The 15,423-nt window shown below is 42.7% G+C and overlaps 1 protein-coding gene across 6 annotated transcripts in view; it reads right to left on the bottom strand.

The window, feature by feature from the left end:
• Positions 1–14,733, bottom strand: part of WASHC2C (WASH complex subunit 2C) — a 37,051-nt gene extending 22,318 nt beyond the window's left edge. For 3 of the 6 annotated variants that reach the window (XM_039553763.1, XM_039553766.1, XM_039553761.1), the window contains exons 1-14: positions 14,480–14,584; positions 13,890–14,054; positions 12,329–12,394; positions 11,464–11,637; positions 10,709–10,802; positions 10,272–10,330; positions 9,435–9,482; positions 8,090–8,194; positions 7,464–7,551; positions 6,187–6,255; positions 5,701–5,813; positions 3,436–3,508; positions 2,579–2,635; positions 593–757 (exon numbers count right to left, since the gene is read on the bottom strand). In XM_039553763.1, coding sequence (XP_039409697.1) covers positions 593–757; positions 2,579–2,635; positions 3,436–3,508; positions 5,701–5,813; positions 6,187–6,255; positions 7,464–7,551; positions 8,090–8,194; positions 9,435–9,482; positions 10,272–10,330; positions 10,709–10,802; positions 11,464–11,637; positions 12,329–12,394; positions 13,890–14,054; positions 14,480–14,584 — 1,381 coding nt within the window. The other 3 variants (XM_039553764.1, XM_039553765.1, XM_039553762.1) reach the window with 3 other exon arrangements.
• Between the last annotated feature and the right edge of the window lie 690 nt (positions 14,734–15,423).

Genomic DNA, 15,423 nt, shown 5'->3' with positions numbered 1-15,423 from the left:
ATAGAGACAAAACAAACAGGGAATGAGGAATACAGAGCAGGAGACGATACCAGAGTCTCAAAAGGTACCATACTGTTTAACAATGACCAACATCAGGAGCCTTCGAGAGAAAAATCCAGACAAGCTCTCAAAGTGAAACATCCCTAACCTGAAAGCACTGGTGACAGAATATGCAGGCAAGCAGCTGAGTCAGCTGCCACCTCTAAAGGCAGTGCTTTGTATTGGCTTAGCACAGGCCTAGAGCCTGCTAATAGGGAATGTTTGGCACAAAGATTCAAGGCTGTGTGAATAAAGCCTGCCCCAATTCAAGTCTAGACACTGCCCTAGTGGTAGAAGGAGCATTCCTAGAGAGAAAAGTCAGAGAGCATGTACAAACAAACCAGCACCACACCACTCTAATGAAAAAAAATACCAATGACAAAAAACCCCCTCCACAACAAAACACCCCAAACCAAACAAAAACACAGCCCCTCAAAACCCAAGCAGAAGTAGCAGTGATGAAGATTTGAATTCTATAATTCACTGGTTCCTACCAGTTTGAATTTTGATGACCTTCAGTATTTAATCTTTCACTACAAATGTTTAGAGGTACCTGGATCTGGAGGCTTTTTAGTTGCTTCCACAAAGAAGTCATCATCATCATCATCATCAAATAGAACAACTTTTCCAGGTTGTTTAGGAGTTTTTTCTGTGCTCTGTGCTGCAGATTTCTTGTCTTTTTCCCCAATTACAGTGGAACTAAACACATCACTTCCTCCTGCAGGTCAGATGGGGGCAGAAAAAAAATCAAAATAGCATTGCCAGAGTTAACAAAAGGCTGAACTTGTGCCATAGTAAGCAGCACCAGGCATAGTTTCCATCTCAGCAACTTTTAAGGTGCTCCTGCAACAATGCCACATCGAAAGCATTAGCTAGACACATTCTGATAAAGCCAAGTCACAGAAAGACAGTCCCTCGTTCTCACTGCAGCCATTTCTTCCTCTAACCTGCTCATCATTGCTTCCCAAACCTACTCTAGTAGAGAATCCTACTAGTTCTAGTACACCACACCACTGTGGCCCAATAAAAGTGGTAAGGTGCTTGGGGAGAGGGAAGGACAGGTGACTGAGTTCTTCCCAGGAGCCGCACATGCCCTGTGAGCCCACCAGCAGTACTGCAGTATGAGGCTGGGTTTGGCTGTGAGATCCCTGAGCACACCAGATCTGGCAGTGATTAATTAAGAGTCAGCCAGAGCAACTGTTCCTTCTACAACTGCTGTGGAAATGTCCAGCCTCAGTGATAAGTGCATGATCATCTGCAAACCCTTCTAATGGTCTAAGCCTGCCTTTTTGCTTCTCATGTGTAGATGCTTGGAAATGAAACGGAGGTGGAGAGATACTTAAATGAAAGTTTGGCAAAAAGTAGAACAACTGCTATTTGGTTAAGTCAGCCGACTGCATAAATTCTGACCAGCAGCAGGTTATTATTAAAAAAAAGTGTATTATGCAATTACAAAGTGCCTCAGGATTGACAGGAATACAGCCACAAAATTTGGTTAATGACTAAGGATTCTTGAGTTCCTAAACAAACTGTTCACTGGAACAGCAAAGGAGCCTCAATCTTGGCTTTTCTCTGGTGACTTAAGCCCGTCTACAAGTTATTGAGAAGGAGCAACTAAACTCACTGCTTATGCAACAGTACATCCAAGAAAGAACAAAGGATAAAAAAATCCCACACATCAATCTGCTGTTTTAAACTCTGCTATTGAGTTTTACAATTATGTAGAAGTCCCATTGTTGACATATATCTTTGACCCTGGAGTAAAAAGGCTGTATTTGTGTACTTTCTACTCTACAAATCATGCTGACTGAGGGCTCAGTTAACTCAGTTTTAAAACAGGCCTTTCTTAATAAAGGCCAAAACTTAAAATTCAGGTACCTCCATCAAGTGAAGAGCGTGCATGAATTTACTGACAGAAATCTTTGTCAGTAAATTCAAAAAGACTGGGGACATGTTTCTTTTCATTGATCAGCTTGGATTCTGATATGAAACAGAGATCTTAATACAATTCTTTTTTATTTTTAGCTCCAAGTTATAGATTTGGTCCTTCCCCATGTATGCAGATCCTCCTAATCAAAACCAGAAAAACAAGACTGGTCCAAACATAGGAACTTGATGTTTAAACTGTACTTCTGCTAACCCAAGGGAATATGATCAAACGTGAAATATCAAAATGCACTTCCTTCTCAGAGTACAGATGGAAGCTGTGACTGCATGCACAGCAGAATTAAACTGTATAATATCAATTGAAGTGACACATTCTTAAAAGTTCAGAGCACAACACTTGAAGCTGACAGTTGCTAATATCTGTCATCTGTGACACCTACCTTCAGAGCTCCTCCAGAATCTTTGATTATCCATTAAGCATGCTGCAGTTTAGGCTTAGCATGGTAGAAGCATCTGTATTTGTCATTAAGCATATGATCAAGCAATGCAGTGCTGCTGTATTTGGATAGTTCCTTCTTTAAAACCTCTGCAGTAGGTTTTAAAGAAAAGACCATTTTGTGCATGAAGCAATTGGCTATTGAATAAATCATACCTGGAAACAGAAATACTGCACCTGCAGGAACTTTCTTTAAGGACTTTGTAGAGGATGCTGAAATCACAGGAAGTACAATACAAATGGATGCACTTGTTTTATGCTGTCAAAGCCTTCAGAACTCTACCACAGAAAGAGGAATCCAAGAAGTTGTCTGAGCTGCTTTTTCTTTCTTAACAGCTCAGAACTCTTTACACATTCTTCTCAAACTTCTGGGCTTTTGCAAATATATGTAACAGTCTATTTTTCTTCCATTTAAACTCCACAGAACAGCTCTACTGCACTGAAGCTTATAAGCACATTACACATTTACACACAGCATTATTTACAACGGTTCACATTCATGCACTCAATACCACTTCAATACGATACATTCAAAATAAAATGAAAAAATGGCTTAGTCTCCTAACACATATCTGAAAATTCATCAAACACAGTGCTTCAGGAAAAGCTCTGCAATACAGAATATGTGCTCAGAGTCCTTAAGGGTCTAGATATGCACCTAATGAGAAACTCATGTAAATTAATCTGCAAGAAGAAATCTTTGCTCCCCTCAAACCCACAACTGGATCCTGCAATATTCACTTGAGAAGCAGGAACCCAGAGCACGCAGAGAGCTCTGCCAACAGCAGTGACATCCTTTCAGCTCTAGGAGAGTAGGAGTGTGTAACAGATCACAGCGAACAAACACATGTAAAATTCAACACAGCTGTTCCCTATTAAGACTGGTGAGGAGAAGGGGCTTGCTCTACAATTGCTACACCAAGCTTTCTAGTTCCGGAACAAAACAGTCTAGCTGCTAGCAGCAATAAATCACAGCATAGACAAGACCACAGGAGGCAACTGCTGGTTCTTACCTTCACTTACTGGGACTCGCTCCTCTCTCTCTTTTGATTCTTCTCCTTTTGGTGCTTCAGCAAAAAGATCACTCTAATCATAGATGAAAATGCAAAGGGGGGGAAGTGGTGAATTTTTGTAGGAAATGACAGGTGCTGATTTTCCCATATTGAATGTCCACTTCTAAGCCAAGACAGAGGAGATAATCACCATTCCCATCTCAAAACGATGTCTGCAAATACAGACTTAAACCTAGGTACTCAACTGTTAACTTGAGTGTATACATTCAGAAAAGCAGCTCTCTTCTAAAATTGAATTTACTGATCACATCTGTTTGCTGAAGAGAAGGAATAACCTTTTATTTGCACATCTTCAAGGACTTACACTAATTAATCTACAGCTGGTTAGGTCCTGATTATACCCTTCTAAGCTTTCCTACTGAAGTTTATACAGTAAGGTTTGAGGGTCAGGTCAAGTATAAAAATACTCCTGAACTTCATGTGGATAAAATGAATGATTTACACTGCTACTAAGATGTTAAGATACCATAATGGTGCAGAGAAATATATTACAGCTCCAAAGCATTGCAGGACACTCACACAGAAGTTCTTGTGTTCAGGTTGCAGTGCCCTGTACCAAACTCCAACAATCACAGCCTGGATTTCCAGGAAACCTCCAGATCTTTTGGGTACTGACCACTTAAATTCTTGAAAGCCTCCCTCTTATGGGGATTGGGTATTAGAGGTTGCCTGCCTGGAGACTCAAAATGCATGGTCTTTGTATATAGCTTTGTAGAAGGAAGGCAAAACACTTCAGAAAGAGTAGGGGAGCGCAGGGGTGTGGCAGAGGTGTCAGTGATCAATTGCACATTTATCAGTTATTATTTGCCTGTTGCTCTGCTGTGCCTGCCTGCTGATACAGTGTGGCCTCCTCCAGTGCACAAGGTAAGTGAAGCTAAGTCACCTTTCTGAGACGTTTAACTTTAGATAACAGAAAACCAAGAACAGGCGTATGCAGGCAGGCAGCAATCACAGATCTGCTTGGCTGTCCTGTGTCTACACAGATGAGGAAAGTAGTCTTAGTAGTAAGTCACCAAGAGGCAACCAGTGATGGCTTCATCCAAATTTGCACTGACACAAAGCTGGCTTGCACTATCAGATTATTTTTCTTAATGTTCTTTTTAAGCTATTGTCTGCCACTTAAAAAAAAGAAAGAACTTTTTTTCAGTAAAGACTGTTTGAATGGAAAGCATTGCACAGAACTATCCCCTTCCCTACACACAAAGCCCCTGTTTGGTGCTTTTTGGCCATATTCTAGTAGATTGGGCATGGTAAGCTTGAGAAACATGAGGCCTCCTTCCAAATTTCAGTCTAATACCTCCTCAGCTCCAAGGAACACCCGACTTTTGTTCTAGTTGCAACAATGAACACAACATCCCCCAAAGGCAACAACCTGACTACTGTTCTGGACTAACCTTGACTGTCACCAGTATCAGCTGCATCAGAGACAATCATTTGCTTTATGCAGCTGTACTATCACACTCTTAAATCTTAAGCACCTTGACATCAGGTTTCTACACCCTTTCACATGCACGGTGGTAAAATAAGGTCAGAAGTGCACTTCACACCATTTCTTCCCCAAGTCAGCTCTAGGTAGCACAAGAGTAAACTTAGGGTGAACTTTTCTTGCCAACATAGGCATCACAGGAACTGTACAATAACTAGATGAAACAACACAGCATAACTGCAATAGGAAACTTTTAACAGTACAGAGAGAAACTCAGCAGCAGCAGTGTCCACACATGGTACGTGAAAAATAAAGTGTGAATGGCATCATTCAGGGCTCTCTTTCCTTTACACTCCTCTGACAATCAGAGAGAGAATGACAAAAATCAGTATTCTCATAGGCATTCGAATAGAAATCTCCTTATTTAAAATAAACAAACTGGATGGCATTTGGTTTACCACTACAGCTAAAAGTAAGGGGCTGATTAAGCTCTCCTGGAATTAGAATGTGTCTAATAACAGAGCTTGAACCACGCTTGCATCTCTCATCAGCACCGCTGCAGAAGGGAGGACATTGTGCCAAGGTGAATGTAAGTATGTCACTTGTGTAGTTCTGTTTCCCCACTGGAAAGCTATACTATTCCACAACACCTGAATATTACCAAGCAACAAAATGCCGTTTGCCTTCTCTGTCTTCCAGAGGTGCGAGTTTTTAGGGATCTTTTGGTTTGTTTTTAGAAGACGGAAACACTCCATTTTTATAATCTCCAGCATTCTCACCTCTTCATCATCAAAGAGGCCTGTTCCACCACTGAAGAGGCCACCCCTTGAACCAAACAGTGTGAAGTCCTCATCAGTCAGCTTAGGAGGCTTGAAGATATCGTCATCTTCATCTAGAAAGTACAAGACCTATGAGCTATGGTAAGACTGATCAAGTTTCAGGAAAGGGGATTAGAGACAACCTAAACAAAAATTGCTTTGGTTCCATCTGCTCTCTCTTACAAACACAATATATACAGAGAAGCTGCTGAAGACAGGTTAGGCTGTGCAGTTGCTCCAGAAGGCCACGTTAAAGGAAGAACTCTCACTAAGCCTGTTTCCAGCCTTGTTTACATGCACATCACAACCTAGATTTGTTTACACACTCGCCTGGAAGGATGCCCACCGATACCCCACCCAGGTTCTACAGCAGAGGCTGTAGAATTTCTTAAGTGGTGTTTTACAATCCAGCCCACAATTCAGAAACAAGAGAGGAGGATATCCTACCATCCAATGGAACTCTGACTTCCTTCTTCTCTTTTGGGGTTTTCCTTGTATTGGTTTCTGATGACAGAGCTTTAAGAAGAAAGTTTCAATGAAAAATTAATCCACCTTTACTTACAGTCTGAGATCAATCTATGGCAAAAAGAACCTAAAAAAATAGCAAATCAAGTTGACCTTTGCGTTTTCATATGAATCAGCCTGATGAAGCAGTTCTATGAAATACAGTTTCTAAAACCAGTACCTAAAATTGTAATAGAATCATTCTGTCAGGCACTAGGGGTTCAACACAGTTGTCCACACACAGACTAGTGTCACCTGAGATGTCAGAAAGCAACACAGCATTCCAGACAGTACAGGTTCCACACCTTTGCAGAACCTCTGAGCATCTCAAATGGCTCCAGATTTATTACTGTCTTCATTCAGCTACCAAAAGCAAAGCCAGAGTTTCACCTCCTCTGGCCTTACCATCACAAGGTTATTTCAATGACTATAAGATTTCCCTGTAACTGAACAGGGTAAGTTGGTAGGTTTTATACTCTTGATATCCACAGACCTAGTTTGATTGTTTGAACTGTGCAAGAACACACACATACAGTTCTTGTCTGTTCATCTTCTCAATATTACAGGTCAACAGCAGGCCCACAAGCACTTGCCAACTCAACTTCAGCCAGCTATTTTCAACTGCTGCTTTGCTACAAGACTAAATATTTGAGGTCTCTCCCTTTGAAAGCAACACTAAGTAAATGCATTATTTAGTCTGAAATATCATGAATAACAGTAGTGAGGAAAAGTTCTTCAAAACAGTATAGTTAGGCCACAAAGAAAACAAACAACCCACACCACATGAAAACACCAATCTACTGCTTGAGATGTTTTCCACTGCAGAGCTCACAGAAAGACCACGGTGACCAGTGGCTTCCACACACTTCCTTGAAACAGGAGAAAGTATATGTGGTCAAACATGCAGAGGGAGAATCAGATTGCAGAGAAAACCTTTTCGGTAATGTGTGTTTTGAGAGTGACCTGTCTCATCTGAAAGCAATGTGTTTCCCACTATAACTCTCAGAGAATTCCAATTCAGTTCTCCGAGTTACAGCCAAAGAGTTTCTCAGAACACAACATAGTGTCTGCAGTTCCTCTTGTCAGGCTTTTATCTAATACATGTTCAAATAACAGATGTGTGTAACTTCATGTATTGTTACCCACAGCCTCCTGTCCTACACTTCCACGAGTCCCCCATTACTGCACAAGCACTCTTCAAAACTTAGGAGGTAACTTACACGAACGCTCTTCGTCCTGTCTGACTGGCACTTCTCCTTTGATTCGGGCTGCCAGCTCATCTGCAAATGATGTTGGCCTCTTCTTTTTCTGAGCAGCAGGGACAAATAACAGCATATTTCTTATATAAGATCCACTTAGCAACTTGATGCAATTGCAATTATAAATACTGTATTCCATGGCCTCACTTGTACAATATCTTGTCTAGACTTTGCCTGAAGCCCCCAGAAGAAGCAATACAGCTTTCTGTTAAGAAAGCAGAGATTAGGCATGCATCAAGAATAAAAAAAACCTCACGATTTCTAGTTCCTGATGAACACATAATTTTTAGTGTCACCTTGCTTCGTAACCAGGAGAAACAAAAGGCCTTCATCTCACAAAAATGCAACAGTCCATTTCTTAATGTTCTTGAAAGACAGCTTTGATACTTGCTTAAGGTGCAAGAATCCCCAGGTTTAAAGGGGTAAAGCCTGAACAATCATGTTAAAAGACCATTCAGGAGTTTTAGAGGTACTTTCTACAGGATTCCATTTCAGGTACTTGAGAGCTATCATTATAATCCCTCTAAGGTCAGATTTTTGATACGGGAAGTCAAATCCCCCTCTCCCAAAAGGCAACAATTACTCACAGGCTTTGTGCTTTCATCTAAGTCTCCATCCTCTTCATCCTCTTTTTCAGAGTCAAAGAGATCACAGCCATCATCATCATCTTCATCACTCATCTGGGCTATCCTCTAAAAAACAATTAATATTCTGTTTGCATACAAAACTACATCTGCTTAGCTAAAATATTCAAATCAAACTTACTGAAAGGATGGGAACAGCCAATTTGGGGTACTTCACAACTTTTGAAAGGTAAGGAAGGAGTGCCTCCAGCTCCAAGCAAGTTGCTGCATTCTCTAGCACACCCCACCCCTGTCTGCTGTTACTGAATGCTGCGACTGAGGACACAAAGGCTCCCCTCACAAGGAGTGTACCATTACCATACACAAACTAAAGACCTGGTATTTAGTCTTAACACAGAAACACTGTGATCAACCAGTAAAAAATTTTATCATCTTGCACTGTCCTTAGGGTGGACAGCAGAATGACAGACAGTACATGCTCACATCTTGGTTTCAGTCATGTCAATAAGAGGGTGAAAAAGATTAAGTGAACTGGATGAAAGTTGGGGGCTGGCACAGGCAAGGGCCCAGAAGTGAACTAAACCACCAATAACACAAAGATACTTGCTTGTCTTAAAATACATCAGGCATACAAAGTTACCCTATGAAGGTCAGCTTAAAGGAACATCTGAGTGCTTTAGCAACACTGTTTTATTAATACGTAGATTTAATAATGGTTGCTTTTTGCAACATTGCTCTTTTGACATTAAATCATGTCAGATTGAAAATCCCCATATAAGTCTGTTGCAGTGGCACATCTAAACATGGATAAGATTCCTTCTTCTAAAACCAATTACTAAAGTCAGGCTTGAATTTTTCCATCTCAATATTTCTTTTCCCTTCTCATTCATTATCCAAATGGATATACTGTTCAAATATTTAATACTGTTCGCATCCCTGATTTCATGTCATACCCAAACGGTACTGTTCCTTGCCTCCTGAACAGCAAGTTTAGAATTTTAATTACAGAACCAAATAAACCCACAGAAGCCTAGTTTTCCTGGGGTAGATTCTTTGAACTCTCTGATCTCCCAAGTAATTTCTGAGGAAAACACGTTATCAGGCAATGCCATCCCACATAGGCTCTGCAACTAATGACAGCTTGCAAGCATGTCTTTAAGCCTAACCCAGGTTCATTTTCAGAACACAGTGCTATCTGGCCAGGACCTTCCCATAAAAAGTTATAAAAATCAGGCTTAGCAAAGCTGCTAATAGTTAATTGTCTAGAGCTCTCATCTCCTTTTTCTTGCATCCTCCTGTGTCACAAGTGTAAAGTCTTTCAGGTATCTACCAGAGTGTTTAACCATACCGTCTTTTGGTCATCTTCACTAGGGTTTCCAAATTCTTCATCTGATTCCTGTAACACAAGGGACACAGAGGCAAGTATCACACATTACCTTGTTCAGTGGTTAAGGGAGAGGGGTCAGAAACTCTGAACTTGCTGAAGTTTGGACATTCAGGTCTCCTCACCATGATCTGACCAAGAAATTGTTCCCCCACTGCTGACCATTTTTACAAATGGAGCTCACTAGAAAGTCATTAATTCAGCAAAGACAGCAGGCTCCATGTGACTGCATCTGAGTAACTCAACAGGGATTTCACTTTAAGTGAGCAAAGACACCAAAAGCAAGCATCTCAGGAGAAAGGGATTGCTTCCACAGCACAGTTAGAAAGCAGAGACATCCCAGCCAAAGTAGGCAAAACATATCAGAAACTGATATTCCAATGCAGCAGATTTATGAGGCAAAGCCTGGAAGAGCATTACTTAAAGCTTTAAACTTGTTCCTGTCAGTCTCTATCCCATTCTTTGTAACTATAATTTACAACAGATTTGTTCTCCATAAATGCAATTCTTGATAAGAATCTGATTTGATTCACAAAATTAAATTAGAGTGGAATAAAACACTTCAGTTTGAAGTATTCTACTTTAATAACAGCTAGAGCCAATACCACATAAATGTTCCTCTGGAAAGCTGCAGAGGAAACCACTGCACAAGAACAATAACAGAAAGTATATTTATCACAACCAACACATGGAACAAACATTGTGCAGTAGTGTCTTAAGAGCCAATACGAAAAAGCAAGGTAGTTAATGGCCTCACAGGCAAAGACTGTTTGTGCAAAGCAGCTGGTACTTGCCACTTACCTCCTCATCCTTCTCTTCACTGTCAATTACACTTCCACGATCACTATCTACTGATCCTTCTAATTTAAATGGAAACAAAAAAGATCAGACAGAACAATGTGGTCACCATTTAAGCAACTTTAAAGACTCTGTGAAGGAAACTAAAATTCAAGTGGGTAGGCAGTGGTTTGAAAGAGCTTTGAAAGCTGATGAAATTTAAACACTTTGCATTTCTAATACACAAAGCACAAGTAACTGAGAAGTTACTGCTTTGTATACCGGAAAAGTGGTTGTTACAGCATGAAGAACATTTCTTTCCCCAGCTAATTACGGCTTGCATCTAAACATGCAGGAAGAACACTACACAGGATAACCAAAGTGGTGAGTTAAAACAGACAAAAATCTTGGATTAGAAACTAATTACTTGCATAGAAATAAAAGGTCATGCCAGCACATACCTTCACTAGAGAGATCTCCAAGGCCAACATCATCCTGTTCCATAAACTGCTGAGAGCCAATCAAGTAAGGTAAAGGTCTGTCAATATAGAGATCCTGGAAAGAGACAACATCAGGTCTTTCTGACATCTCTGAACAGCTCTACATGGCTGACAAAGATAGAAGTCTTACACCCCTTGTTTCAACTCGAGGAAAATACAAGCTTGTTTAGAGTCCCACCAAACATATGCTTCAAATCAACATACAACTGTGTGGGCCAGCTGAGGTTTATTCCTCTCAACACCGTCAAACAAAGTGGCTACTTCTACTTGTGTAGTCCCAACTTGTTTTCTACATGCCATCTAACAGAAGAATATCCTTGCAAAGACTTACAGGTATGACTCTTATCCCAAAACCTGGGATTTTTTAACTACTGGGACAGTAAAAACCACCCATAAAGATACAGTTTGTACCTAAAAAGCATGAAATTTGTATGTCCCACTCCCACACGGAATTGAGGCTTCCCCTTCCAAGTTCACTCCATTAAACTAACGTCCTTTAGGGTGCCATACCTTAATGTTAACCTAACTGCAAGACAAGCAGTCTACACAAAGAATAGCTCAGAAAGAGCAGTTCTTCAGATGCAATCATCAAATTCTATTTTTAGGTGACAGGTTTAGGTAACATCAACTTTACAATAACGCAGTGATACAGCTGACAGAAGCAAAGAGCAAGCCCAAGAAAGCAAAACAAACCCAGCAAAAACAGGTCTCTGTACCTTTGGCTCAAGTATCAGTTCCACTTTTTCATTACTTTCTTCCTCTTCTGAGTCAGAGTTGCCTGCTTTGATGTCTAGCTGTTCAAATGCACTGTCCAGAACCTGCAACCCATAATTCACTGCTTCTTGAATTTTAGGGATTAGATCAGCTTCCTTCTGTTCCCGCGTCTTTTCCTTTAGTAATAGAAAGAACAGATGTTCATTACACTTTACTTAAGACTCAATCTTACTACAACGCACATACGAAATGTTAATTTCAAATTAGCACAATGAAAGCTTTTTCACTATATGCATTAGAAGAACAATCAAAGTATTTTTTTTTGCTTAATTCATTTTCATCACTCCAGAAACAGAGATGTTTTAAACATCCACACCAGCACAGTATTGTTTTATTTGTGCTCCCAAACTATTAGGGGGACATTCAGGGTATAATACACCTAGATTGTAATACATATATACACATATATAAAGCTCTATGAGCTCTATTTATTCCTAGAATTATTCCAGTCAGGTTCTGCTTCCCCAGTTCACTACCTACGAATCCAGTAAGGCAGCCCAAGGCCTTAATCCCCTTGCTGAAAAAACATGCATAACCACTTGAAAAATCAATGCATAAGTCTTGTCTGCTGGATACAGTACTGAGCTTGGGGAGGCCCTAACAGATGATCACACACTGTAGTAGCCTCCAGTGTTACTGTCAACTTTATGTCTGAATGACATACACTATCCAACAGAGAGACTTGAAGGAGAAAGGAAGGAGTTTGGTTTGTAAGCTGTAAATGTATGCAAAGCAAGTTTGAAAATGATAAGGTAGACAAGGGCTGGAAACATAGTGACAGCACTCAAGGCAGCTGAAGTTAACTACCTGCTCTGTTTTGTCTCCAACATCAGCTTTGGGAACAGGCTCTTCCACTTCTTCATCATATACTCTCTAAAAAGTCAAGCAAAATTAATTCATGTAAGAACAATGTACTACTACAGGGGCTAAATCACAGGTACCACCACAAAACACACCGTTAATACGTAATTAATTACACATTAATTCATTACACATTAAAAAAGGAAGCCATGGGTGATGTTAAGCACCTTCATGCACTGAAGTCTTCACACTGAAGATACCATAGGCAGCCTCTCAACGCAACTGAGGTAATTTAAGTCTGCCAACGTACTAACCTGAACATGTTAAAAAATGCACTGTTTTAACCCTCCCAACATAAAGCTATTCCAGACAGCTTCGGAGTGGAACCCATAGTTTACTTAGAGGCTGTCTATTTTCCTTTATTTTTCTGTCATTTAATAGCTTTCTTCCATACTCACAGAGACGGTTCACAACACCTCTCACATCCAGCTCTTTTAGCACTCTTTTGTAGGACCAGCTACAAGGAGACAAAGTGGAATAAAATATCTCCCTGGAACCTGCAAACCTAAATCCAAATTTCAAACACAGGTGCAGTTATCCCCTGGGAAGAGACAGATCTCTCACTAAACTGAGAATCAGAAATGAAGACCTATTTCTGTGCACTTAAATTTGGCAACAAACAGCTGTAAGCACATGAGATTTAAAACATTTGGTACAAACTGTTCTCAGCAGAATCATTTTGCTGAACAGCCAAGCTAGGTCAGAAGAGACACTGCAGCTCTGAAAAAACCCATTACCACCAAAAAACCCCCACAATACAAATCCAGTTTTTTATCTTTTCCTCTGCCACCATCTTTCCAATAATAATGCCACGATGAGGCACGTATGGCCTGAAATAATGCTGATCAAAACAAAATACCTGATAAAACTCATGGTGCCAAGAAACCCTGCAAAAATCTGAAATACTGTTAAAGCTCTCCACCTTAATTAGACACGTGCCTCTAGTGCTACAATGTTGCAACAGGCTTTCAAGTCTAGCTTTATATTTCAAAACAGAGATATCTACAAAGTGGCAACATTAACCAGAAAATATGATCATCATGACCACACCTAGCGGACAACTGCCTGCAGGCCAACACCTTTAACACCAAATGCTTTTTGAGTAAAATAACACCATTAGGCAAATTTACAGCATTGTATTACACTCCTCATATTTAGACAAGTAAGTGCGACAAATACTACATTCATGCAACTTTTGAAGATAAACCAAGACATCCCAGAATTCCCAACTCATTCATAGTACTAAAACCAAAACTCTGACCTCAAGGTCATGTATTAGCAAGGAGAAGAAAGGTATCACTGAAAAGGCAAAGGGAACCTGCCAATATGGATAGTACATCACTCACAAGGGACTTAGGATATCCTTTAACAGAACACAATTAAAAGTCACTTCATCCCTAAATCAGCCTCAGACTTGCCAAAAAGCTAAATCACTTCTCCACACTACATTAAGAGACAATGACAATGTTTGAAGTACAAGTTTGATGTTGTACTAGAACACACTCACATTCTCTATGAACTGCGTGTTGGACAACATAAGAAAGTCATTGAAGACATTATGAAGGCGACAGTCTGTAGCTTTTGTTTCGTTAATCAATCCATCCACTTGTTTTTTGATTTCGTGTGTCCTGGAAATGGTCTGCTGAGAGAACTCTTGTAGAAAATGCAGAAGCTATTGACAAGAACAAAGGAAAGCAGTAGTCAGCAACCAACTCTTTTTCCTTCTGACACGGTTTATAAGACAGGCAGAACTGATCATACACTTCAACTGAGGACCAAAATACACACACTTTAGAGTGAAACTCTCCCACGCAAACACGTAAGACCAAGTCTCAGCCAATTCATTCCGCATCTCCGTTCGGGCCAACTCCTCATTTTAGTTTTCCTGCCCGGACCGGAGGTTAAAGCAACGAGAGAGCCACCGGGCTCCGGCAGGCTGCGTTCTTCCCGCAGCAGGCCCTTCCCGAGATCCCCGGCCGCTCCCCGGCCAGCGGGCGGCAGCACCGCCCCGCACAAAGGCCCCAAGCCCCGGGGAGGCCGCGGCCCGCGCACCCCTCCGGCGCCGGGCTCAGGCCCGGTCCCGGCCGCACCGCTCACCCCGGCATCCGAGGCCAAGGACCAGCTTTGGCTGCCCTTACGGATCTCGTCCAGCGACCAGGGCCGCTCCCACACCGGCGCGGGCTCCGCCGCGTCCCCGTTCATCTGCGGGAGAAGGACAGTGAGCCGCGGGGCCGCCGCCGCTGCCGCGCCCGGCCCGGTCCCGCCGCTCACCCTGGGCTCGCGCCGCCGCTCCCCGCGGTCAGCTGAGCGCGGTCACGTGACCTCGCCCCGCCCGCGCCCACCGCAGGGCCGGCAGGGGGCGCGAGGCGGCGCGCGCGGCGGGTGGGCGGAGCCACCGCATCCCCTCCCCTCCTTTCCCCTCCTTTCCCCTCCTTTCCCCTCCTTTCCCCTCCTTTCCCCTCCTTTCCCATCCCCTCCCACCGCATCCTCTCCCCTCCTTTCCCCTCCCCTCCCACCGCATCCCCCTCCCCTCCCCTCCCCTCTCCTCCCCTCCCCTCCCCTCCCCTCCCCTCCCCTCCCCCTCCCCTCCCCTCCCCTCCCCTCCCCTCCCCTCCCCTCCCCTCCCCTCCCCTCCCCTCCCCTCCCCTCCCACCGCATCCCCTCCCACCGCATCCCCTCCCACCGCATCCCCTCCCCTCTCTTTCCCTTCCCTTCCCCTCCCACTGCATCCCTTCCCCGTCCCGTCCCGTCCCACCCGCGCCGCAGGAATCCCGCGGTTCCAGGAAGCGGCGGGAGGTGGGTCCGTCCGCCGCCGCTGTGTCCAGGGTCTGGCAGCCGTCACTGAGAGACCGGACATGGCTTGTAAGGGCCATGTGCGGGGCGCGCCCTGCGCTACGCTGGGAACAAATTCGGGGATAGCAGGAGGGTCTGCAGCACATCATTCCCCACCGGAGCGCTGCAGCGGGGTCTGCTGATGCCCAGGCTTACAAATAAAATGAGACCTCTTCCTCCTATTTTTCTTACTGAAGTAAGTGAAAGGC

Source organism: Corvus cornix, chromosome 6 (assembly GCF_000738735.6).
Source record: "Corvus cornix cornix isolate S_Up_H32 chromosome 6, ASM73873v5, whole genome shotgun sequence".
Taxonomy (NCBI): domain Eukaryota; kingdom Metazoa; phylum Chordata; class Aves; order Passeriformes; family Corvidae; genus Corvus; species Corvus cornix.
The sequence above is the reverse complement of the archived record's forward strand: the minus strand, read 5'-3'. Positions and strand labels throughout refer to the sequence as shown.